This window comes from Crocodylus siamensis, chromosome 1 (genome assembly GCF_052110815.1).
Source record: "Crocodylus siamensis isolate JL-2025a chromosome 1, ASM5211081v1, whole genome shotgun sequence".
NCBI classification, from domain to species: domain Eukaryota; kingdom Metazoa; phylum Chordata; order Crocodylia; family Crocodylidae; genus Crocodylus; species Crocodylus siamensis.
Window position 1 is genome coordinate 123,587 of NC_143395.1, and position 27,210 is coordinate 150,796.

At 52.2% G+C, this 27,210-nt stretch overlaps 1 protein-coding gene and 1 non-coding gene across 2 annotated transcripts; both read right to left on the reverse strand.

Annotated features, from left to right (window-relative positions):
• On the reverse strand, window positions 1-27,210 carry LOC149872453 (angiopoietin-4-like). Its single transcript, XM_090031334.1, has 6 exons — window positions 26,764-27,210; window positions 11,081-11,306; window positions 6,668-6,805; window positions 4,740-4,956; window positions 3,730-3,925; window positions 1-147 (listed from the first exon to the last, which is right to left on the reverse strand). Exons 1-6 carry the CDS (start codon window positions 27,208-27,210, stop codon window positions 1-3), a joined length of 1,371 nt encoding a protein of 456 aa, XP_089887460.1.
• On the reverse strand, window positions 1,882-2,072 carry LOC149872454 (U2 spliceosomal RNA). The gene has a single exon (XR_016440139.1). It is a non-coding gene; the product is annotated as a U2 spliceosomal RNA (small nuclear RNA).

Below are 27,210 nucleotides of genomic sequence, written 5' to 3' on the forward strand. Positions count from 1 at the left end.
TCATGGGGAGAAGTGTGGCCGGAAAGTGCGAGGCCGGATCATCATGGTGACCTTCTTCAGGGAGTAGTAATCCGTGTCTTTCCAGGTGTACCACACAACCCCGTCGGGCCCCAGGATCTTGCGGTTTTTCACATAGTATCTGCCCCCCTGTGAGGAAGAGACAGGCACAGTGAAGCACAGGGCACTCTGAGAGCTGGCTGCCAATTAAAGCTACCCCCTCCAAAGCACTGGAAGCAAGTACTAAACTAAATGGGCAGTAACTACTGCACATTAATGAATGTGTAGACACGCCCAGCGTGAGATAACATGAGCGTACACCGAATTGGCTCAGGATTTCTCTCCCCTCCAGCTGGCAGAGGCTCTTTCATCCAAGACTAGATTGCAGGTCCCTGGTCTATGCCCTTTCCAGCTGCTCTCGCTCACATAGTGGGCACGTCTACATGCTCATTGATGTGCTTTAGTTAATGCGTATTATATCTAGTACCTGTCTTGCTCACACAGTGGGCATGTCTACATGTGCATTACTGTGCTTTAGTTAATGTGCATTATATCTAGTCCCTCCATTGTGAAGGTACTAGGAAAATGTGCCTGAGCCTGTCTTAATGTGCATTAACTAAGCACTTTTTTTAGCAATGCTTTACTGTGTATTAAAATAGACTCATGTGCATTAAAGCGCATGTATAGATGTGCCCAACGTGTGGTAGCTCAGGGAAAGGCTGGCCTTGTGGTTAACGCATTAGGCTACAACTCTTGAAACTTGGACTGCCTTCCAAGCTCTACCAAAAAAATCCCATGTGGTTAGGGGCAAATCACGTATTCCCCTTTGAGCGTCAATGCCTTCTCTGTCAAGTATTGATGAAACCTCCCCACTTAAGGACACATGCTGCATTGGTTATGTAGTGAATTGTCATCACTCTGTAGCAAAAGTGGAGCGGACCCATGATACACACATCCATTCAGGAGTAAATGACCTGAATCCAGGGTAAAGTCACCCCTTGAAATATGGGTACTGATGGCACTACATGGGAAACTGACTATGGAGACTGTATCATATGCCCACTCCCATAGCTAGCTTCATCCTAGAGTACCTAATTGGCACAGTCTGCCAAGGTCTTTCCAGTAGGGACAGGGAGTCATGAATAACATCATACAAGGCACTTTGAGACTACATGCGGAAGTTCATGTCCAGTTCTGGCCACCCATGTTCATAGAGTCATAGAAAATGAGGGTTGGAAGGGACCTCAGGAGGTCATTTAGGCCCGTTCTCAACCTTTTTTGTCCCAGGACCCATTTGTAAGCATCAATGGCCAGTCGCAACTCACTGCCCCTCATTCCCAACCTTGCTGCCCTCTGCCCCCAGGCCTGAGCCCCCCAGTGTGTGGCGTAGGGGATGGGTGCATGGGACAGGGTGGGCATGGGGGCCTCAAGCAGCCCCTCAGGCTGAAACACCAGGGTTTCCCATATTTTTCTTTTTAAAAGGAGGATCCATTTTTAAAGCTTGTCCACAACGCTTTCATATATTCTTGCAACCTGCTTTTGGGTTGCAACCCAGGGGCTGGGAAACGTTGCACTAGACCTCCTGAGGTCCTTTCTAGCCTTCATTTTCTATGAGGCTATGACAACAACATCCAAAGACTCCTTTGGATAGATGTGATATCTTTTATTAGACCAACTAAATAGTTGGAAAAATTGTCCTTTGCAAGCTTTCAGGCACAAACACCCTTTTGAGGCATAGGGAGAGTCTGCTGATGTTTATGCTACAACCAACAACTCCAAAGACTCCTGGCATCCTAAGGCCCCCCATGCCACACCATTTCAACCACCAGACATCTCTAGAAACAACTGTAAAGTCTATCTTGGATACCACCACATGTTCCCCGAGGGGGCTGCACCACTCCTGAAAGCGCTGCAATACCAGGCCAATGCATGGAGGGGACAGAGCAAGCTCCAACTCCACCTCCCAAGCCCCAAAATCTGCTCAACACACAGCCCTCTCATGGAGGACATATGAGATTTTACAGCTGATAAGATCAGGTTTTCCCTAGATCTAAGCCAAAAGTCCAAGGAGAGATACCTTTAATTCCTCCAAAACCCAGTGCTCGCAGATCCAGCCTCCCAGATGTGACTGCAAGCTAAGTCACAAGGGCCTCTCTACTCACAGCCATTATAAACCACCTCTGGCCCCAAAAATCAGCTGGGGCTGGTCCTGCTTGCCATGTCTCCTGCCCCATGGACCCAAGGCACTGGCCTCTGCCCCACTCATGCAGCCCAAACGCTCATTCATGCCCCCTCAATGCTTCCCTGTTTCTTGTCTCCTCCCTGGCTCAAGAGAAAGAATAGGAGACAAACACTCAAGATTTGCATCAAGGTGACATCTCAGCGTGATGATGATAGCATCTCCTGTTAAACCTCCCCCGTCCAACTTTCCTCCAGCTCTGCTTTTTTCAGCGGCAACCAATCAACTAATCTTTTAGCGCAGGTCTACACGTGCATTTAAGCATGCCTAAATTTAATGTGCATTAAGTGGGTTAGTGCAGTGGTTCTCAACTTTTTTTGTACCAGGACCCATTTGTAAACATCAAGGGCCAGTCCCAATCCACAGCCCCCTAGCCCTGCCAGTGCCCCTCACTCCCGACCCACGTCCCCTTGGCTCTGATGGTACCCCTTACTCCTAGCCCCCCTGGCCCTGCTGTTGCCCCTTACTCCCAAGCCACAGCCCCCTACTCCCACCCAGAGGAGCCCCAGCTGCCCCCATCCCACTCAGGCCAGAGCACGGTGGCAGCAGAATGAGTCTTGCCCCAGCACAGGCTAGAGGAAGGAAGAGGGGAGGCCTGTAGCATCCCCCTGCCCTGGGCTAGGGATCCCTTGCCACACCAGGCAGCCAGGTACTGGCCCCACCCGCCCCCTGAGCAGCGTCTCCCCCATCCCTGTGAGTACGGGCACCGTCCCTGGTGCTGCCAGCCCAGCCACGCAGCTCCCCACCACCCCAAAGGACCTTCCCCCTCCCCCTGCCCTAATGCAGTTACAGTGCCCAGCCACCTCCCCCCACTGCCCGCCCTCCCATCCCCTCCACACACACACACGCACATACACAGCCCCCAAGCCCCGGCCCTCCAACCCTTGCTCCCAATACACTTACCTGCATCCAGCTGCTGGGGCTGCTCCCACCCACCTGCCTGGCTGCATGCCGGCCACATGTGTGTGCACGGGGTGTCGCACATGCGCCCGCTGCCTCCAATCTCCCCAAGCAGCTCCTTGAAGGCTGGAAGGCTGCCAGCCTGCAAGGGGAAACCCATGCTTTCCCATGTTTTCCTGGGACTCGCTTGCAACCCTTCCAAATATTCTTGCAACCCACTTTTGGGTCACAACCCACGGGTTGAGAAGCACTGAGCTAGGCTAACCACCTGCACAAGGCAGGACCAGCCCCAGACAGATCATGTTCAGCCGTGAACCACTACAGAGGTGGGTGACTGGGATGATCAAGGGACTGGAGAACATGCCATAAGGGAAGAAAACTAAAAAACTTGCCTTGTTCAGTCAAGCAAAATGATGGCTGGGCGGGGAGAAGAGGGCAGGAGAGACATCGTAAGCGATAGATCAGGTAGCTGTGTACCTTACCCTAATAACGACACGCAGCTCTATTTCCAGGTGTCTCAAAGCCACGAGGTTAGATGCCTTATGATCCGAGCCCTAACAAGTTCAAGAGGGCTGTTATGACTGTGGTCTTACCTTGTAGTACACTCCATTGAGGTTGGAGAAGAAGCACTGGTGATACCACCACCCTCCATGGGAAATCTCTGCACAGATGTTCCCAGAGTCGGGGGTGCTGAAGCTCCTTTTATTGTGGTACCAGGCGAAGGAGTCCTCCACTGTCCCACTGAACCCGTCCACGTGCAGGCGGTAGTAGTTCACCTCATCCTCAATGCTGCAAGAGATAGAGGCAGGCTGGGTCAGCTCCTGAGGGCTCCGCAGGCCCAGTTTTCATTGCTGCCAGAACATATCTAGGATGTAGAGCTGCCACCTTCTACTGGATTTCAAGCAAATCTCCCCATCTCCTGGGCCAAGCCCCATCTGCCTTCCCACAAACCCACACTTCACACTGATGTCAGCAGGAGTGCCACATACAAGTGTAAGGGACCCATTAGAGGCCTTCGTATAAGTGCATCCATGTTGTAAACATCCTCCATTAAGAAGGGACTTTGTAGAGACAGGTTTGCAGGGCCAGATTGCATGTCTGTGCTCGTGCAAACAAGACAGGCCTGGCTTCGGTGTTTGCCTATAGTCACACAATGAAAGCAATTGAAACCCCTTACCATAAGGAAGAGCACCGTGTCAAGTGTAGAAACCTGCCTGATAATATCGGAAGCCATCCTAGGTAAATACTTGATAAGTATCATCATTTTTTCGCTTAGCTGGAGAAAGGGTCTTTATGATCAACCCCCTTCATTAACATAGACCCAAGGAGGTTGCACACAGATGCATGTCACACACACACTTTGCATTTCCATTGCCTGGTCCGAATGCTAGTCACACTCATGCTTAGCTTTCCAATGAAGTGATGCTCTTGAGAAGAGACAGGCATGCTCTCTCCTTATGCCAGGGCCCTGTCTGACAAAGTAAGCTCCCTTTATGTCAGCTGGGGGATGGAGACCTTCCCTTCCCCAGGGCCATGCGGATCCTTACCAGATCAGGCTCCCAGCCCGTAATAAGGCCGAGAGGAAGGTCCCGGGGCTGCCTACCTGAAGACCTGGTAGAAGGCATGCTTGTGTTTGTTGCTCCAGTCCTCCATGTCGATGCGCAGCGAGTAGTCCCCCTGGCTCGTCATGCGGTGGATGTTCGCGTTGCCCAGCCAGAACTCGCCATTCAGGTCCCCGAAGCCATCCCGGTACTCGTTCCAGGTCCGGTTAAAATTAACTGAGCCATCCTGCCGGCGCTGGATGATGGTCCAACCCCCGCCTGTCATGGGTGAGATGAAGGTGAGTGGAGTCTCAGATCACTCTGTATAAAACCAGCTTTGTAGTGGGGCCATCTTGCTCCTAGGTGAGTCTAACTTAAGCCACATGGGAGCATGGGAGTTACACATACAGCCCCTAAACCAGCATTGCCTGGACCTTAAATGCTTTTGGGAGAGAGGAAGAGGGGGAAAACCCTGCTCAGACCCAAGTCATTCTCCTTCGGCCTCCAGTCTCTGCTGCCGTGTGACCCAGGAGGCTGGACAAGACGGACCTCGGTCTGACCCAATAAAGCCAATTCTTAGGTTCTTCTGTTCTCAGCTCAAGCCAGGAGTCTCCAACTCTGCCCAAATTTGGACCTCCTTCCTGCCAGTCCCATGCTGATGTCCTTCTGTTGGCTGCATCAGGGTTACCCCCAAATCAAACTGATACAACCAACCAAGGCAATGGTGGTAGTGCAAGAAGTGTGGTAGGAAGGAACTGGACTGCAGATCCTAGGGTGCTGGTGTTACCTCTGTGGTGAATCCTGCATCTGTAGGGGATGGATGAGCCCTGCAATCCTCCGATTCCAGGGAATTGTAGAAATCCTAGAGCAGCGGGGCTGGAAGGGATCTCCAGAGGTCACATTTAGTCCAACCCCCTTCTTGAGGCAGAGTCAGCTCTGTCCGAATCCCTGATTACAGGCTGTTTCCTTGGCCCCAGAAATACTCACGAGACCACTGCCGCTCATTGCCACCCTTGTGCTCCTGGGTTGCTCTCTCTCCCCCTAGGCTGCAAGCTCTGGGGAGCAAGGGTTGGGCCCTCAACTCCCTGAAGGGCGGATACAGAAAAGGATGGAGCTGGACGCTTCTCAGTAGGACAGAACAAGGGGCAATGGATTCGAGTTGCAGCAAGGGAGGTTTAAGTTGGATATTAGCAAAAACTTTCTCACTAGGAGGATGGTGAAGCACTGGAGTGGGTTACCTAGAGGGGTTGTGGTATCTCTATCCCTGGGGGTTTTGAAGACCCAAGTAGGCAAAATCCTTGGCTGGGATGATGTAGCTGGGGCTGGTCCTGCTTGGAGCAGGGCGTTGGACTTGATGTGACCTCCTGAGGTCCCTGCAACCCTTATTTTCTGTGATTACACATCTGTGCTCTGGGCTTGTCCTGTACCCAGCCCCCTGGGGCTCCTGGGTGCTGAGTCAATACAAATAATTTTGCCATTATTAATAACGATAGCAGCAATGCAGCAGAGCGCATGCCCGGAGGATCCAGACAACCCCAGCCCTATCCCTGCAAATTTAATCAAGAAGGCTCCAGTGAAGCCCCCAGGGTCTTTCAAGAGGCCTCCCACCCAGTCCCCACTGGGTGAACCTGCCCTGTTTTACACTCTTTTATCAGGGATAGACTCGACACAAACACCGGGTTTTCCTCTTGCACAGGATGTGCCAACTGGAGGGCCCGTCATTGCTTGGGGCTAGGAACGTGAGCTTTCCCTGCCCGTAGCTTGATGAAAAGATCCAGCTGATGTCTCTGCAAGCTACTGGAGTACTATCTCCCAAAGCTTCCTCTTTCCCAAGAAACTTCCACCAAGGGACCATGTGGCTCGTGATTCATGCCCCGTGCACACAGCCCAAATACGCAGCAGTGTGAGGTGACCCCCTCGCCCCGGCCACAGCCGGTTAGGTTTGAAGACCCATTGCTTTGCAAGAAGAGAGTTGGGCCTCTTACCCTACCTTCTGTGTCCATCTCGCACAGCACTTCTAAGGGCATCCGTCCGACAGAAGGCATGATGCTGTAGACGCCGGATCGCCTGATCCCGCTGTAGTAAATGGAAGCACAGTCAGTGGGGCAGTTCCGGGTGTGCTGCACCTCTACAGAGAAAACAGAGAAGCATCGTTTAATATCTAGCGCGCTGGGGGCCAATCGTTTTCGGTAGCTGCGCCACAAAATAAACCCCACGCCTTCCCTGAGTGCCACTCTCATCCCCTTCCCTTGCCTCTTCTGCTGCTCTGCTTTCTGTTCCTTCCCCAGTATGCTACGTGCCACACACAGAGGTTGGCCACCCTGGTCTAGTGTATAAAGAAGAGAGACCGGGGAGCTTCATGCAGCCGAAGTTAGACCTCATCCAAAAGGTGGGAGTCCTGATACTTAGAATCATAAAAAACGAGGGCTGAAGGAGCTCAGGAGGTCACATCTAGGCCAACCCCTGCTCCAGGTGGGACCAGCCCCAACTACATCATGCAAGGCTTTGTGGAGCCTTAAAAACCTCCAAGGATGGAGAGTCCAGCACCTCTCTGGGGGGCCTGTGCCAGTGCTTCACCACCCTCTGTGTGAGACAGCCTTTCCTAATATCCAACCTCAACTTCCCTTGCTGCAGCTTGAGCCCATTGCTCCTTGTCCTGTCATCTGTCACCACCAAGGACTTTATGACCTTAGGCTCACCTAAGTTTCTAATACAAGTTCAGGAATTCTTGGCGGATGAAGGGATTGCCTCTTGCATTTACTTTGTTTTGCTAGGCTATCGCAGAGCATAGATAAAAGTGCCTTTTACAGACACAAGCTCACTGCTTCCATGAAGCATGGAGAAATGAGGTTGAGGCAGAACCCGGGATTTCAAACTCTGTCATTCTTTGAGAAAGTTTGGGTCCAAATCTGCATCCTGATCCAGAGTCCTGTGGGCGGGAGATCGCTCTCTGTGAGGACTCAGAAAAGACCATGTTGATTTGGATCTGGCCCCTCTCCATGAGCCCAGGCCACCATTTACATAGGGTGACTTGGTACTGGTTTGGGGTTTTTTGCATTTTTATTTCCTTTGCAAAGCACTGGCTTAAGTTAAAAGGAAAAAATATTCTGAGTTGTGCCAAAGCCAGGCTCTGCTGGGTTCTCCCACTCCAGTAAGGACTGTGAAGACTGACACATCGAGGCTTGCATCTCATCTCCAATAGCAGCCAGTGCTGGATACTTCAGAGAATGGTGAAAAGCCTCCTATAATGCACCTATGTTCACCTTCAGCGCACCTTATATAAAGATATATGGGTGACAGCCAACCCTACATTCCTTGTTCCACCAAACCTCCTACTAAAGTCACAAAGTGTTTGCCTGAGGAAATACTGTGTGAAAACCAAGTAATGGCCTACAGGGATGATCTGGTGGGTGTGCTATGAGATCCACAGCCAGGCCTGCTTTCTAGTCCTTCGCCATTAAAACAACCTGGTTCCCTGAAGCCTGCTCCCCTACACAACAGGTGTGTCTACATGTGCATTTATGCTGACTTAAATTTACTGTGTAGTAAGCGGAAATAGGCTAGCATCTACACACGCATGCATTAAGGCTCATTAACGCTGTGTGTACACCGAACTGGGACTAAAGTTAGGCATAAGTCGCCATATTTACTGTGCAGTATGGCATGCATGTGTAGACATGTGCCCATACTGCGCAGTAATTTCAGTTACTGCACAATAAATGTGCACATGTAGACGTGCCCAGTGTGCCCACAGTTCATCTCAGTGCTGCACAGTGCAAGTTTGCCACCAACCCTTCTGCACCCTACTTCGTGCCTCTCCCACCTGTAATTAGAATCGTATAATTATATAATCATATAATTATCACGTAATTATAGAGAAGTGGGGCTGGAAGGGAGCTCCAGAGGTCACATCTAGTGCACCCCCTGCCTGAGACTCAAACTATCCTACACAAATCCACTGTCCAACCTCTTAGCAAAACAGCACAGTCAGAGCCAGGAGCAGGCGAAATTAGTAGTGAGTGCGATTCCTAGAAGGGCTCCATTTGAGTTACCTTTTCCTGTTTTTCTAGGAATGAGTCCACCAATGCCTGTGCTTCAAAGTGGCTGCCATGGGAAGGCAAGCTTGCGTTAGTGGGGGCAAAGCCTGGGGCTTGCCCCAAGCTGGAGGTATAGGCATCCCCAATGGCAGCAGGTCCCCCTGATTCTCTAGACAGCTGAATGCAGAGAAAGAAGGAGCAAGGGAGCAAGAGAGAGGTCTAAGAATAACTCACACAGTCAGAGATCACTTCCTCTTGTCCACACCACTGTCCTAGCGCAAGCCCCTCCTGACCTGAATCCCAACCTGGCAGTATTGCCAGGTCTTGGGGATTGATGGGGTTATAAAGAGTCACGTGGGCTTTTCTTTTCTGTCCCATGAGGCAAGTGGAAAAGATGAACAAGGGCAGGCAATGGATGTAGGTCCCACAGACTGGGGAGAGAATTGAGCTTTCCAAGCCCGAAGGTTTGTTGGCTTGCGGGTCCCTCATTAACTGCAAGGAGCAGGGACAAAGTAGAGCAATGGTAATATCACAACCCCGTTGGACTGCTCCTGGGTCGATACCCCAGTGCTGTTTCTAAAAAGGACCTGGAGGGCTGGAAGGAACCTCAGGAAGAACAGGATATTAAGGAAGGGTCACCGGGAAGACAATCAAGATCCATGATCCATGGGGATATTACTCCTGGCACCAATCCGCTTATTTGCTTCTGCTCTTTGCTCTTGGTCCATGGTTTCAGCACACCTAACCAGGCTAGCTGCATATGCCATCTCTTCGCTGGGGTATTTAAGATCAAGGGAGCTGGCTTCATTCCCATTTCAAGTCAGCATGACAGGAAGTGCTTAGATTAGCCAGTTTAGCAGATTGGGAGCAGACTATCTACCTTTCTACCCTACGTCACTGGTTCAAATCAGCCCCCAGCTGGCAGGTGACTGGCATTAACAGCTTAGGTCTCCTCCGTGGCACATGGAGAAGAAGTCATTGGGATCAGCCTGGCTGGTCCTAGATAAATATCCACCCTCAGGGAAGCAATGGAGCAGGCTCCCCAGGGAGGTGGTGCACTCTCCATCCATCAGAGGTGTTGGAGACCCGGGTAGACAAAGCCCTGGCTGGGATGATGTAGCTGGGGCTGGTCCTGCTTGGAGCAGGCGGCTGGATGAGATGTGACCTCCTGAGCTCCCTTCAACCCTCGTTGCCTGTGATTCTAGAGAAAACACCATCCCTTCAATATTACTGAGCAAGCCAAGCAATTACAGCGGGACTCCCTTCTGCTGTCAAAAAGTCAGAGCTGTGGGGAAGAGCCTGCCAAAGCGCCTTAATTGCAAGCAGCTCTGCAACGAAAGATGGGTTTTAATCACCAGGAAAATACTCACTTTTGGTTGAAATCTCCCACTTTTTCAACGAAAGGAAAACTCCAGAAGCCAATATTTTTTTATGTAAAAAATCAGATTTCAGTAATCGAGAAAAATCAGTGTTTGGTGAAATATAACTGGGTTTTGGTTTTCATAAATTGAATATTTTTTGTCAAAGCTTGTTTTTTTATTAATTTTTTTTGGGGGGGGGAGGAGGGAGCAGATTCCTCCCCCCCCCCCCAGAATCAAACTTCTTTCATGGGAAGCTTTGTAAAAAGCAAGGGAAAAAAATTGCATGAAGGAGAAGTGGCAGGTTGGGACCAGAAGTAATTGTCACCTAGAGGCGAGGTGACAGGGCGTACCAAGCCTTCCCTGCCTCCTGCTCTAGACATCATGATCTTGATCTTCACCCCATACACACACACACATGCACACACACACACACACACACACACATGCACACACAACTCTGCACCATGCCAGAAAGCACCTTCCTTGCCAGGAAGAAAAGGTGGGTTGTCGGCAAGGAACAGTGTCTCCTTCTTGAGACTAGTGCTCGTGACATGTGGTGATCTCAGAGCAGATGTGTGTCCCACTCAAACCTTCCCTTCAGACATCACTTTTGGGCCGGTTCATACTCAACTCTGAAGTTTTCACCTGGCCCCTAGCTAGGTCATGGACCAGAGTAAAAATCCCTGCTCCGGGTACCCTTGAGCTTGTGACTCAAGCTTCTCCCTTCTCACCCTAGTATCTCAATTTAACTCACTCTGGAGGCAGACACGCTCCCCAGCCACACCTGCATCCCTGAACATGACAGCCTTGGGCCAACACATGTGAGAATGGGCTTAGTACTCACACACCACCTCAGCATCTATATCAGATCTACAGTGCCAGTCCACAAAGCAAGACCCTAACACAAAGACAAGACCCTAAGGTGGGCAAATGGGAAGTCACCGCCCAGGCACCCGGACTGCCGTCTTCTCCACCCGGCTCAGCTCTCCCAGTGCTTCTGCTTACCTGCTCGGCGGTGCCCCTCCTGCTGGGACCTCATTTCAGCAGGGAAGAGGCAGCCCGGGTTGTGCCGGGCCCACTCGGTCATCAGGGAGATGTTGTGGATCTGGGTCTGCATGTCATAGAGCAAGGTGGCTTGGATGTGCTGCAGGGTGCTGGCCTCGTTGTAGAGCTGCTCCAGATCCTGGACCCGCTGCTCCACGGTGGAGTTTCGGCTGTTCTTCTCCTCGTTCTCGGTGGGGAGGGAAAGACAGAAGCAGCGTTACGAGCCGGAGGACAGAGCACCGGGTGTCTGGGAGCCTCGTGAGCTGTTCCCACAGGGATGGTGTCTCCCAGGACCTTGCTGAAGGTCCTGTCTTTTTGACCTTTCTCTTGGTCACAATTGGGTCATACTAAAGACATTGCATGTGCCTGCATAGTGGCATCCGATCACGTAAGCCCTCTCGTTCCAAAAGCATATGTTACACACTTGTGATGTAGAGGTGCAAACCTACCCTATGACTTAGAGGTGCCTTCTACCCATCTTAACCCAACACCCAGTGATAATAACCCAACACCCAATGACAACCTACATTTTGGAAAGGTATCTGGTCCTTCAGTAGCCTTGCTATTGCCAAGGGAATGCAACACAGAGCTTTCCGCAGCCCAGCGTAATCCTGACTGTACATCGAGGACAGAGGGCTGAAAGTATCATGATGCCCCTGTATAAATCTATGGTACGTCCACACCTTGAATCCTGTGCCCAGCTCTGGTCCCCACAAGTCAGACATGTTATAGAAATAGAGAAGGTGTGGAGAAGGGCAACAAGGATGATGAGGAGCATGGAGGGGCTTCCCTAGAAGAAGAGACTAAAGAAGCCAGGCCTGTTCAGCTTAGAAAAGAGATACTTGGGGGCGGGACATGAGAAAGGTTTACAAACTACTGAATGGTGAAAAGGAAGTCAATAGGGACGTTTCATTTACTTGCTATCTCTCACAATGCAAGAACTAGGGGCACAAAATGAATTGAGCAGGCTGGCAGTTTAGAAGTGACACTAGGCAGTTCTTTTCCACCCAAGGTGTTATTAAAGCACGGGGCTCGTGGCCACCAGATGTGGTGCGAGCTGAGAGTTCAGCAATATTCATTGAGGGACTGGACACGGGCTTGGAGAAAAGGGGCACCGGTCACTACTGAGCCAGGAGCGCAGGGCACAGCCTCTGCATCCGACCTGCCGGGACCTTCAGTGCTGGAGGCTGCAACTGGAGGCTGCAAGTGAGAGCATGTACATATACATATACATATACATATATCCCCACCTACTTTGGTTAGTCCATAAGGAGCAAATCTACCCTGCCTTCTACCTGACTTCAGACTCCAGCATCACTCGGACGCGGACATAACATGCAAGATACTGAACATTTTCTGGACCGTTGCAGCTATAACCTCACACGTGTGCTAAAAAAAGCAATTGCTTGGTTCTGCCGCAGGACAGTGGAGCTGCCCTTGTTCCCGTGGTTTCTGCTCCCGTCAAAAATCGCAGCAGGAAAACTTCAGGAAATGTCCCAGCTCTGGCCTGTGCTGCAAGCATCCTTGCCCAGGGTGCTGGTGGCGGGTAGGGGGATTCATCAGGGCACATCTCATACAGCTCTTTTCTTCATTAGGCTGTTTGCGAAGCCGCTGTGCATAATCCGATACAGCCAGACGGAGGGACAGCCGGGGGCTCCATCGCACAGCAGAGATTTATGAGGTTCAATAACAATGAGGCACGTTTTCCCCACCTGGCGTTAGCCCCTCCGTGACTCTGTAATAAATCACGCTGCCCACCCCACCCTCCCTATCTTCTCTTTCCCTTCCAGTGATATCAACCTTCCTATCCCACATTCAAACCAACATGTCTGTGTGTTTGCCCATCCTGCTTCTCAAGCTTGGGACACATTTGCCATTACTGTGCCCCACAACCCCTCACTGGTCTCTCCAGACGCCTCTGTCAAACTCTCCTTTGCCGCAAAGCCTGCAATGGACTCAGACTGATGCCCTTTGATGTGCCCCGTTGCTCTGCATCCATCTGCCGTGCCCAGCTCCTCAGGGCATTGATCATCTGTGTGCTCTGCATCTGTACAGCACAAAGCCTTGGCTGGGATGATGTAGTTGGGGCTGGTCCTGCTTGGAGCAGGGGGTGGGACTAGATGTGACCTCCTGAGGTCCCTTCAACCCTCGTTTTCTGTGATTGTGTGATATTCCTCCCTCCCAACACCTCGCCTTTCCAGCAAGACCAACATGCCTTTGTCTCATCGCAGCAGGCTACCGTACTACCTTGGGCATGGGAGAGCTCCCCTCCAGTGTGGGTGCCTTGCAAGAGTGAATGAGTGATATCAATGGGCAAAAATAACCCAAACTCTGTGTACCCTACAAAGGGCTCTGTACTAGCTCTATACCACAAAGGAAAGATCTGGGGGTCACAATGGGCCATTTGCTAAAAACACCAGCTCAGGGTTCAGCAGCCACCAAAAAGGCAAATGTGGTGTTAGGGGATTTGTGAGCACAACAGAAAGTATCATGATGCCCCTTGATAAGACAACGGTGTGTCCACACCTTGAATGCTGTGCCCAGCCCCGGTCCCGCACCTCCAAAAGGATGTATTGCTGCAGAGGATGCAGAGAAGGGCAACCAGGAGCATGAGTAGCGTGGAGGGGTGACTTACTGAGGCTAAGCTTGGTCAGTTTAGAAAAGAAATGCTTGAGGGGGGGACCTGAGAAGGGTTTACACCATACTAAATGGTGCAGGGAAAGTCGCTAGGGATTGATTATTGACTGTCTCTCACAAGAACTAGGGGTCACAACATGAAAAAAGTAGGTTGTCAGTTTTAAACCAACACAAGGGAGGACTTTTCCACCCGGCATGGCATTAAAGTGTGGGGCTTGTGGCCACCAGATGAGAAGTGAGGGGCACGGCGTCTGCATCAGACCTGCCAGGACCTTCAATGCTGGAGGAACAGGGGACAAAACCCATCGCTGGACCCAGTCCCCTCCCTACCAGCCTCTGCTCTCTGCCGCTGTGTGACAGGAGACTGGGCACGGTATTTGACCCAGCACATGGAAATTTTATGCTCTTAATCATGGAAGCCGCCCCTGGCTTTGAGTACATGTCCCTCTGGAGGGCGCAGACCAGGCCCTATCACAGCTGGAGAGATGAACCCTCACCACGGTCTATCCTTGCAGCTGTGAGGTGGTGCAGTGCTATTGCCTCTCCTTTACAGATGGGAAACTGAGGCACAGAGCCTTGAATCGTGGTTCTGCACATCATCTGGCGAAGCTGCGGTACCTCCACCACTGCAGGTTTTTATGGGCAGGCTAGACCGACGCCTCTCTGGGACGGTGTAGACAAGGATGCACCTGCCTGGAGCAGGGGGCTGCACTAGATGTACCCCTGGGGACCTTGCCAGCCTGACTATCCTATGACCCTATGACCCATTGATTTCAGGAGGATTTAGGCTCCTCGGATGGGACTCAGAAGGCCTGAGGGGCTAATCCCAGCCACTCTCGCAAGCTGGATCACATTCAAGCACAGGCCCCTAACCCCACTGGGGTGACCTGCATCGGCGGGGGAGAGTTACTGGCTTGCGGAGGGCAAGGATGAGTGCCCAGAGGATGCCGTTAGGAAACACGAGTCCTGGGCTGATGTGTGGGCTCCCTGCCCCTCCTCAAGGCTCGGATGCCTGGTTCAGAGAACGACGTGGGGACGTGCCTATCTCATCCAGACTGTGCTGAGTTCATGGTCACGTCCCCTCACCTGCCACACCACACCCTGCCTACCTCGGATTTGCCCTGGGAGGATCCAAACCCGCCGCTCTCCATCATCAGCCCTGTTGCATTGACTAAACATCAGCTCAGGCAATGGGGCCCAGTCCAGTTTCTAATCAACCAGGTTCTCAGGGCAGGGACAAGGCTACTTAAAGCAGGGCTACCCAAAGCACTGGAATGGCAAACTCCTGCAGGCACCCCACAGACTGGACACTGCAGAGGAGGACCTGAGGGTTACGGTGGACCATCCGGAGGCTGGACCTGATGATCTGCAAGACCAACATCTATGAATCTATGAGCCCATGCTGTGGTCTTGTTGCCAACAGCCTCGTGGCTTGTACTAAGAGGAGTGCCACCTGAAATCAAAGGACGTGGTTCTTCTGCTGTATTCATCACTGAAGAGGCCTCCCCTGGAGTCCTGTGTCCAGTTTTGGGCCCCGCACTTCGAGATGGACGTGGACAGTTTGGAAGGAGTCTAGGGGCCTGGGAAGCAGGACTTAGGAGAAGAGGTTGAATGAACTAGGGCTACTGAGTCTAGAGAAGAGAAGACTGCGGCGGGATTTGAAAACAGTCTTCAAATCCCTGAAGGGTGGTTACACAGGGAACGGAGATGTGGCCACGGGGGACAGGACTAGGAGCGACGGTCTCAAGCTGCAGCAGGAGACATTGAGGTTGGAGACAAGAAGGAGTTGTCTGGCTCTGAGGGTGGTCAAGCGTTGGAAGAGGCTCCCTAGAGATGCATCAGACCTCCATCCCTGGAAGTTTTCAAGAGCAGGTTGGATAGACACTTGACTGGGATGGGATGCTCTTGCCTTCAGCTGGGGGTTGGACTGGATGACCCTGGGCGGGTCTACACGCTCATTAATGTGCTTTAGATAATGCACATTGCATTTAGTATTTCCATTTTGAGACATTTTTACACATGCTCTTGATGCGGCACCAGGCGCTTTTAATTAGCGACCTGCGTTGCTAAATTGCAAAAGCACATGTATCAGCAGCGCAGCGCACCGCTGCACTGAGAAAACGGCGGTGGTGCACTTCAAACTAATGCAAATAGAATGTGTTTTATTTTGAAGTGCACCCCTACAATTTGCTCAGTGCAGAGGTGTGCTACACCACTTGCGGGGGAATGCATGCTCAGGGGCAACCAACATGGGTTCATCAGTGGCAGGTCCTGTCAGACCAACCTGGTGGCCTTTTACGATCAGGTCACCAAATCATTAGACGCAGGGGTTGCTGTGGATGTAGTCTTTCTGGACTTCCGGAAGGCTTTCGACACTGTCTCTCACCCTGTCCTCATCAAAAAGCTGGGAGACTGTGGTGTCGATGCCCACACGGTCAAATGGGTCGCCAACTGGTTGGAGGGCCGCACCCAGAGGGTGGTAGTGGATGGGTTCTTCTCGACCTGGAAGGACGTGGGCAGTGGGGTCCGCAGGGCTCGGTCCTCGGGCCCGCACTGTTCAACATCTTCATCAGTGACTTGGATGAGGGGGTAGAAAGCACCCTGTTCAAGTTTGCTGATGACACTAAGATGTGGGGGGATGTGGGTGCACTAGAAGGGTGCAATAGGCTACAAACTGACCTTGACAGGTTGCAACGGTGGGCGGATGAGAATAGGATGGGGTTTAACACTGATAAGTGCAAGGTGTTGCACATGGGGAGGAAGAACCGGCACCACACTTACAGGTTGGGGAACTCCCCTCTTGCCAGCACGGAGACGGAAAAGGATCTTGGAGTCGTCATTGACTCCACGATGAACATGGGCCGGCAGTGTGGGGAGGCAGTCAAGAAGGCCAATCGTACCCTGTCATGCATCCACAGATGCATCTCGAGCAGGTCCAGGGAGGTGATCCTCCCCCTCTATGCGGCACTGGTCAGGCCGCAGCTGGAGGACTGCGTCCAGTTCTGGGCGCCACACTTCAAGAGGGACGTGGACGATATGGAAAGAGTCCAGAGGAGGGTCACTCGTATGATCAGGGGTCAGCAGGGCAGGCCTTATGAGGAGAGGCTACGGGACCTGAACCTGTTTAGCCTCCACAAGAGAAGGTTAAGGGGGGACCTTGTGGCCTGCTACAAACTGGTCAGGGGGGATCAGCAGGTATTGGGGGAGTCCCTGTTCCCCCGTGCGCTGCCAGGAGTGACCAGGAATAACGGTCACAAACTGGCGGAGGGTAAGTTTAGATTAGATATTAGGAGGCGCTACTTCACAGTCAGGGCACCTAGGGCCTGGAACCGGCTTCCAGGGGAAGTGGTGCAGGCTCCTAGCCTGGGGATTTTTAAAAGGAAGTTAGATGAGCACCTTGCCGGGGTCATCTGACCCCGGTGCTCTTTCCTGCTAAGGCAGGGGGTCGGACTAGATGATCTACCTAGGTCCCTTCCGACTCTAGCTACTATGAAACTATGAAACTGTACCCGTGACACGTGAGGCTGCTGGAGCGCAGCAGTTTACGTGCTACAGTGATTTATGCTGCATTTCCAGCACATTGAAGCAGCCTCCTCGCATATGTGTAAGTGCCCTGTGGTACTAGAAAAAGGTACATTAGCCTGTTTTAAATGCATATGAGCTAAAGAGCATGGGTTTTTTGTGACGCTTTAATGAACATTAAAATAAGCTAATGTGCATTGAAGCGCACATGTAGACGCCCCCCATGACATCCCTTTCTTTTGAGTCCTATGATTCCTATAACTTTCTGCACAAGGCAGCATCATCCCTCCCCAAACCATCCCATGCAAATCCTTGTCTAACCTGTTCCTGATGTCTTTGCAAGGCTGAGATGCCTTGTATCTTTGCAAGGCTGGATGGAGACTTATCGGAGTTATTCTGGAGCCAACACCTCTCTGCTCTGGGGGACAAATGCCTCTGTTTATTGACAGTACTGAAGCACTAGCTCCTGTTCTTCCCTAGGGATGGCCGCTTGCTGGGACCAGGACATGCATGGCTGGACTTGACACCAGGGCTAAAAGAGTGCTTGTGCTCGCTCTACCACAGCCCCAGGCCCACGTCCGCTCCTGGAGGGCTTCATGGCAAGCTTTGCATGACAGGCAGCAGAGGCTAGTGGCTCAGGAACCAGGCTGGGAGCCAGGAACCTCCTGAGTCACCTGTACAAAGGTCACACCTGTTCTCTAGGACCCAGTCCTCCCCTCTATAAAGTGGGATCATCTAGGACAAAAGTCCTGACCCTGTTCACCAGAAACAAGATTTGGCCTGGCAAAGGTGTCCCTGCAGCCTCTCCCTTCTCGTGACTATGTGCCCTGGGTTAGTAAGTCTGTGAACAAGATGCCTTGGCAAGGGAGCAGCACAAAGACACGTGCTCACTGGCTTCTCCTGCATTCACTAGGGGCCAAGCGTGCCAACTGCTGGAAGTGCCTGAACCAGAGAGGAACGAGACAGGGCAGACTCATTCAGTCACTGGCTCCCAGCTATCTGATGTCCTGCCTTGTTAGAGGTGCCTCAAGCTGCCAGGGCCCTTCCTCGGGCTTTGGCATGAGGGAGAGATCCCTGCCTCAATAACCCTCCCTGGGAGCGTGCTCTGGAAACAGCCCCTCTGCCCCCTTCCTCATTGCTCCTTTCATGGAGTATTGTCTCCCTTTGTAGCTGAAAAGACAAATCTCTCCTTCTTTCCCAGATCTGCAAAGGAGCTCCTGGAAGAAACACCTTGGCCCACAGACCTAGCAAAGCGCCCTGGAAGCGATGGAGCTACAGCCACGGACGCTGGCTGGGGTGATTTCCTGTGTGCAAGGACGCACCGGAGAGCCCGAGCGAGGCTCTGAGCAGGGCAAGGGGCAGATGGCCGGGAGCTCATTAACCCACGCGGCACGCTAATCCTTGCCGAGACAGGACCTGACCCTCTCCGGTGCAGCGATGGGGTTCTCCGGTTGCTGCTTCGTGCCCGAAGAAATCACTTGGTGAGAGAAACACGGCTCCCTCCAGGCACGGAAAGCTTTGGAGCTGCCTCCGCAGCTCTGAGTCACCGGTTTCTCTCCCGTCGTGACTGCCCGGTGACACAGCCCAGCGGGCAGCTGCTCCACATTGAGCCCCACATCAGCACAGAGCCGTGGCCAGAGTCATGAACAAAAGCAGGCGATGAGGGAGATGCTCGGGGGAAACATCAGGGAGGGGTGAACAGGGAAAGGAGAGACTTCATAGAGCCATGGGGCTGGGAGGGAGCTCCAGAGGTCCCATCTAGTCCAACCTCTGCCCGAAGGGCTCTACCCAGTGGTCAGACACAGGCCAAATACCGAGTGTGGGAGGAAGCGAAAGCAGAAGGGCTTCACGGCTGGGTGCGGGAAGGCTGTGGGGAAGCGGGCCCTCGTTAGCACCTGCTGGCAATTCTGCAAGTGGCCCTGTCTTTCCTTTCCCTCGTCTTTGCCTCCCCAGCCACAGCTTGAAGGAGCAAAGCAGCCCTGAGAAGCGTAAACACCTGAGTGCCAGATGTGCGGGACAAGGCGTGGGTGGGCACAGCTGGAAGCATGGTGGTTGTTAGGTGTATAGTCCACCTAAGAGGCAAGGACCCCGTGGAGGGTGGGAGTATCAATCAGTCTAAAGAAAGGGGATTTCTGCCCAGGTAGGGATAGATCAGACCTTCCCGAGAGGCGCAGGAGAGAGTGGGGAACATGGAGGCACGTCGCATCGGTGTACGTTCAAGATGCGGCGTGATGCATTTTGGCTGGGTGGGCCTGGCCTATCCACCCCCATGCTTGGGTCTGCAGGGGGATCCATGGAAGGGCTGGGGGCAGTGTGAAGTGACCTATGTGACATCTCACTGCAGAGGGGAGCAACGAGTTGCATGGATAATCCAGTGTGCATTTCCCCACCACTTCATTTTCTGAGAAGTGGGGACATGGGCAACCCTCCAGCTGGTTCACACCTGCAGGACCCCCTGGGGGATGGGATGTGCCATCGTTTGCATTAGATGTACGGTCCATTCATGGCCCAGAAAGCCTTTCCTTAAGCCCGCACAAGAGCAATTAAGAGAGTCAACCAGCTGGGAGCAACACGGGGGCAGGGGGAGTCCAGGACATGGGAAATGGTGTCAGACGGGATGGGGAGGTCTAAGCACTGGGTGATAGTTTATCACGGGGCAGGGCAGGAACAGTGTCTGCATTGCAGCTGCCACTGGATACACAGGGTCTGTGGGAGGCTGGATCATGGCATGAAGGAAATACAGAGTAAATGAAAGTACAGCAAGGTGGATACGTAACTGGTTGGATCGTCGTATTCAATGAGCAGCCCTTAATGGCTCAATATCTAGTTGGGAGGAGATATCAAGTGGGGTTCCCCACGGGGTCTGCCCTAGGCCCAGTATTGTTTAACATCTTCAGTAATGATTTGGACGATGGGATCAAGTGCATTTTTAGTAAATTTGCAGATGACGCCAAGTTGGGTGGAATTGCAGACACTCCAGAGGACAGCGTGAGGATCCAGAATGACCTGGATAGACTGGAGAAATAATCCGTAGTCAATGAGATGAGATTCAACAAGGAAAATGCAAAGGCCTGCACATGGGACAGAATAAATACATGCACAAATAGAGGCTGGGCAAAGACTGGCTGAGCTGCAGCCCTGCAGAGAAGGACCTGAGGGTTACAGAGGACTATAAGATGAACAGGAGCTAACACTGGTCTTGTTGCAAAAAAAGAGCCAACAGCATCCTAGGCAGTATTACCAGAGGGTCACCTGCAAATCAAGGACAGTGCTTATTCTTCTCTATGCAGCACGGGGGAGGCCTCCCCTGGAGTTTTGGTGTCCAGTTTTGGGCCCCACCGTTCAAGAAAGATGTAGACAGTTTGGAAAGGGTCCAGCACAGAGCAACAAAAGTGATCAGGGCCTAGGAGATAAAACCAATGATGAAGAGCTGAAAGAGGTAGGGTTATTTAACCTAGAGAAGAGAAGCGAAGAGAAGACAGAGCGGGGATTTGATAACAATTGTCAAATACTTGACTGGTGATTGTAGAGAGGACGGAGATGGGTTTTTCTCTGTGCTTGGAGGAGACAGGACTAGGAGCAACGGCCTCAAGGTGCAGCAGGGGAAACTGAGGCTGGGGATGAGGAGGATCTCCCCGCCCCGAGGGTGGTCAGGCATGGGAACAGGTTTCTCACGGAGGCTGTGGAGTCTCCTTTGTAGGAAACTTTCAAGAGCAGGTTGGGCAGACCCTTGCTGCGGCCTGACCAGTGCCGCATAGAGGGGGAGGATCACCTCCCTGGACCTGCTCGAGATGCATCTGTGGATGCATGATAGGGTACGATTGGCCTTCTTGATGCCTCCCCACACTGCCGGCCCATGTTCATCGTGGAGTCAATGACGACTCCAAGATCCTTTTCCGTCTCCGTGCTGGCAAGAGGAGAGTTCCCCAACCTGTAAGTGTGGTGCCGGTTCTTCCTCCCCATGTGCAACACCTTGCACTTATCAGTGTTAAACCCCATCCTATTCTCATCCGCCCACCGTTGCAACCTGTCAAGGTCAGCTTGTAGCCTATTGCACCCTTCTAGTGCACCCACATCCCCCCACATCTTAGTGTCATCAGCAAACTTGAACAGGGTGCTTTCTACCCCCTCATCCAAGTCACTGATGAAGATGTTGAACAGTGCAGGCCCGAGGACCGAGCCCTGCGGAACCCCACTGCCCACATCCTTCCAGGTCTCCTTTGTAGGAAACTTTCAAGAGCAGGTTGGGCAGACCCTTGGCTGGGATGATGCAGTCATAAGTCAGGGATGCTCCTTGAGGAGAGGGCTCATGATATCCAACTTTCCTGTGATCCTACGAGCAAGCAGGGGGTGGGTGGAGAGGTTTCTGCAAACCATCCTCACAGGAACAACCTCTCAGCCATGACAGAAAGACACCACGAAGCAGGGATCGAGTGAAGGAGCTGGGGGAGCAATATGGATGCGAACGACTGGAACCAGATGGTAAATGAATCACGGTGGTTGCAGGTGCCATCGAGCCTGTCTTCCAGGAGTCAGGGCAAGACTGTCTGCAGCCTAGTCTCTGTAGACTGGCTGCGGTCTATTCGCAAGGGCTTGCCCAATTCACTTCAAAGGGAGGCAGGCAGCTGGGCTTGCACTCTTTCCTGCAAGAGTCTAACTCACAGCCTAATGAGATCTCCTTGCCTGAGATTCACACAGCCCTCACTCAGTGTTTTCCCATTACTCCTGGTCACAGCCCTGACAAATCCAGCTCCAGACAGCCTGCCACGGAGAGCACTGAATCAAGCAGGTAGGTCACCATATTGCGCACAAGGGATACTGCACTCGTCAGAAGCAGCAACAGCCATGTCAAAAAGGACATTAGGAATAGCCAGAAGGCCTAGAGGGAATTGAGGAAGAACTGATCCACAAGGAAATCTATGTCTTGCAAATTGAGAAGTGTAGAAATAAAGCATTCAAAAGCCAGTCTGATTTAGACCTAGCCAAACGCAATAAAGCAAACGGCACATGAAGTCAGGGGGCTGACAGCCAGGATTATACGGAAATCGGCTGAGTTGGGGGGGCGCAGGATAAAATGTTTAAGTGTAATACAGAGCTTGGGGCTCCCTGTTCCCTTAAGGAAGAAGCCTCCCAGTGAGGGGGCACTGCTGAGCAGGCAGAGCACAGCAGATGCAGGCCACCACGGCAATGGGGCAATGAAGCAATTAGCAGGCACCTGCAAGCAGCCCACCAACCGGAAGCGGGAACGGCCCTGGGAGGATATGAGCCCAGAGGCCAGTCTCTCCCTGGCAGCCACAGGGCGAATTGCTCCTGCCAGCAGGGCTCCTGAAAGGACCACGGTGCCGCTTGTGCATCCCCGGTGAGGCTTGGGGAGCTCCCTAGGGCATTGCCCAGGGCTGGGAGGCTATCCTAGCTGAGCGGTGAGGGATTAAAGGAGCAGAGGGCTGCTTCCCCTTTTAGTATTTATGTTACAGGCCAGGGGCTTATGGTTTATGTTGAAGTTACACTGGCGGTTTGGGTCGGGACTCTAGGGGGGGTTTTTGAAGGTCCCATTAGTGCCCGAGGGGCACACAATCACCTTGAGCCCTGCCCAGGGTAAGCTCAAGACTTGAGCAACTGTTAAGTCCAGAGAGGGGCAGAGCATGAGGCCACAGAGCCAGACAGGGGACAGGGGCCCAGTGCGAAAAAGGGGCCAAACCAGAGCTGATGCCTTGAAACCAAGTGCAATACAGGAGGCCTGGGAGACAAGCCGAGAGGAAAGAGGTGGCAGCCAAGGAGGCTGAAGCCCAACAGGAGAGCAGCATTACAATAACAACTGCAAGGGTTGGGGTGTGGTGTGGTGTAGGGAAGGAATGGAGCCATGCAGTTAGCCTGTAAGGATGTAGATGCCCTGCAGGGCACGGTCGACCAGAGATTCCCAGCGAGGGACCTGGCAGCAGTGCAATGGAGGCCAGTAAAGTGCCAGGAAACCCAGGTAGGACATTCATTTGGACTGGGACCCACGGGCAGCCTCCCTCTTAATATTATTATTCCGTCAAGGTGTGGTGGGTGAGAAGAATAGGCGCTTAGAGGCAGAGCAGGGCCCGGCTGTGGAGCCACCAGGCTGCATCACAGCTGCCCCTGGGACCCCAACGTGCTACAATATAGTAGTTGCCTGCTGGATTGTATATGGCACTTGTGTTTGAAGAAAGGGAATAAAAGAAGTCAAGCCAGCTACAGACCTATTAGTCTGACTTCAGTTGCATGAAAGGCTTCAGAGCACATTTGGAAGGAAAGAACAGGAAAGGTTGCAGACGTAAGTGGAAAATGAGATAAAGTTCAACATGAATTTGCCAAAAGCAGGTTGTGTCAAACCAACATGATTGAAAACAATTCGTTGTGTCAACAGAGGACATTCAATAGATCCCATCTGCCTGGACTTCAGTGAAGCCTTTGAGATGGTGCCACACGGGACATTATTAGTAAAACTAGAGACAATGGAGACTGGTAGGGGAGCGGGTAGAGCAAGGTCAGGGAGGAAGTGGCTAAAGGGGCAACAACAACAGGTAGCATTGAAAGGGCTATCAGGCTGGACAGGGGTTAGCAGAGAAATCTCTCCAGGATCAGTTTTGGGACCAATTAATGACCACAAAAAGTAGGAATCTGCTGACAGTACAAAGCTGGGAGGCATTGCCATTGCTGGGGAGGGCTGGAAAAATCACCAAAGAAGGTCTAAATGATCTTGAAAGTAATAGAAACGGTGTCAAATTCAACCATGCAATATGCTTGAGTGTCTAATAAGTGAAACTTCCCACTGGAGCCACCAACATGACATAGCCACGGAAAAGCAAATGCAGTCCTGCAGTGTATTGGGAGAAGTACTCCTTGTAGTGATAGGGCAGTATCTGTGCCATTGTACAAAGCCCTGGGGAGACCTTATCTGGAATACCAGGTAGGTGCTTGTCCCCCGTGTTAATAAAAGGTGAACTCCAGATGCAGGGCAGGTTCAGAAGAGATGCATGTCACGGGAATGAAGAACTATGGGAGAAGACCCTATGGGAGAAGACTAAAGGTGCTTGGCTTGTGCAGTCAAGCAAAACAGAGGCAGAGAAGGCATATGACCCCAGCCTATATATATATATACACACACACACACCAGGAGGTTAAAACACCAGGGACGGACAAGAGCCCTATAGGCTTAAACCACGTAAGTCAGGTAAGAACAAATGAGGATAAACTGGCTGTGAATAAATTTAGATGGGGAATTAGAAGAGCAGAGCAGAGGCGGGGTTGGGGACATGTCACCTCACTGGATTTCTGTTGGAGCATAGGCCTATGAAGGGGGTTACACAAAGCAAGGGCAAGGGAAGGCTTTGGAGGCCCCTTCTGGTCCCATGCTCCTGGGAATCCAGCGAAAGCACCAGGTCTGTCTTGCCAAGCCAAAGGAACAGCGACTTCAGGCAGCACGTTGGCTCAGAGACCCAAGAATTCAGGTGCACCACGCGCACGAAGGCAGCATGGTCTGGAGGAGACTGCAGACGCCAGCAGATCAAGAGTCACCAGCTACTGCACATTTAGTTTAGTACTTGCTTAATGAAGCACTAACTAAATGTACAGTAACTATAGTTACGGCACGGTGGCTCCGGTGCACGGTTTTTTTGTGACACTTAATGCACAGCAACCTAATACTACTGCGCAGTAGCGTATTAGCACAGTTTTTGCCCGGCACACTATTGAGCAGTGTTATTAGGCTACTGCGCATTAAGCATCTTGTGTAGACGTGTCCAGTGTGGAGCAGCGGATGTGGTCATTGTCCATGTGCCTGCTATTACCGCACAGTAAGGGGAAACTAACTGGGGGAATTCAACTCTTTCATAGAAGACAAAGCTCCCACTTACCATGGGACAGGAGAGGGCATGTGAGACAGCCGCTCCTCTTTTTAACTTGCTTCCATTCGTTTATCTGCCCCTGCCCAAAGTTTGCGATTCCTTGTATTCATGGGAAAAGAGAGGAGTTTAGAAGCAACCTTGCCCACTTTGGAAGGCTAAAAGCAGAAGCACTGCCAGGTTGCTGAAGAACATGGCAATGCATGGAAGAGAAGACCGGGGGGGATTTGATAGCAGCCTTCAACTCCCTCCACATGGGCTGCAAAGAGGAGGGAGCTGGACTGTTCTCAGTGTGGACAGATGAGAGCAATGGGCTCAAGTTGCAGCAAGGGAAGTTGAGGTTGGATATTAGGAAAAACTCTTACTCGAAGGGTGGTGAAGCACTGGCACAGGCTCCCCAGAGAGGTGGTGGAAACTCCATCCGACCTCTTGGAGGTTTTGAAGATCTGGGTAGACCATGCCTTGGCTGGGATGATGTGGTTGGGGCTGGTCCTGCTTTGAGCAGGGGGTTGGACTAGGTGTGACCTCCTGAGCTCCCTTCAACCCTCACTTTCTATGATTCTGTGACTCTAAGAGCAAAAAAAGACTCTTTATGCTTGTGGATAGCATTGTCTGTGACCCTTCTCTGTTGTCCTTTGAGCACCCATCGGTGACACTGGGGCAGAGAGAGCTGGGGATCTGCACCTCCCAGCCCAGGTCATGAGAGCCGGTCCCCAGAGGCCTCTGATGTTCCCCAGTCATAGCTGCTTGGCCAGCAATTCTGCCATGGGACATTTCTGCCTATGTTATGGTGATGCCATATGGCACGAAAGTTATCCTTACCCAGGCTTTTCTCCCTGCCAGCTGGGATTCAATAGCTTGTCACTGCCTTGGGAACTAGTGAGGCGGTAGAGTAGATGCCTAGGGAAGTGATGGACTCTCCATCACTGGAAGTGTTCAAGAAAAGGTTAGGCAGCCACTGGTCAGGGTTGATCTAGACATAGCTATGCCTATGCTTTATTATGGGGGTTTCCCAGGCTTCTGGGCTTCGCTGGGTGCCCCCATCCCTACTTTCTGCTTCATGTGTCAACTGTTTTTAGCCTTCCTCAAGGCACTGGGTGTTGGCTGCAGCCAAGGCTTGGGGTTTTAACTGGGATGTGTCAATGCTTCTGCTGGGACCAAAGATATCTTCCTGGCTAGAGGGTCTTGCCCCTCCACTCAGTCAGACCAATGCTGCAACTGGGGTCAGGAAGAAATTTCCGCCCCCTGGTCAGACTAGTGTGGACTGGGTGGGGGTTGCCTCTGCAGCAAGGGCACGGCCTCTTCCTGGGATCTCTTGAGTGTACATTAACAACCTTGTACAGAAGCAGGACATTGAACGCCGCGGTCCCCCTGCTTTTCCGGGAGCAGATGTCTTGTGTTGTATCAGGGTTGATTATGCTTAGAGTTTAGAGGATGGGTTTGTCTGGGATGGTTTGGACAGAGATGACCCTGCCTCATGACCTCCAAATGTCCCTTCCAGCCCCACCGCTCTGATTCTATGGAAATAATTCTGTATGTATCTGCCAATGCCCATAAATGCACGTGTCTCTAATGAATTTCAAGTGCCTGAGAGAGAAGAGAAATGCTCTCAAGGTTTACCTGCAGCTCCAAGACTTTGATGCGATGCCGATGGTTCCTCAGTTCCTCCTGCAGCTCTGAGATCAGCTCCCGCAGCTCCAGGATCTGCTGCTTGCGCTCCTCGTTCTCGTGGAGCCAGTACGAGATCTCATCCGTGCAGCGGAACATATCCGGGCACCTCTGCTCGTCCACCTGGGGCAAGGTAGCGACGATCTTGCACTTGCCATTCGGTAAGATCTGGTTGGTGTACTCCCCGCACTGGATCAGGCCAGTGTTGACGGGGTGCCCTTCCCCATCGTCATCCTTATGGTATCTGTCACCAGCAGCCAGGGGCTCCTGCAGGGAATGGCCGTTCAGGACAGCCATGAAGATGAGAGACTTCACGGCCATCTTGGTAGAGAGGAAGCAGAGACTGAGCCTCATGAGGCCTGTGAAGGATGCCAAGAGGGAGCACCCTGGGTAGCACAT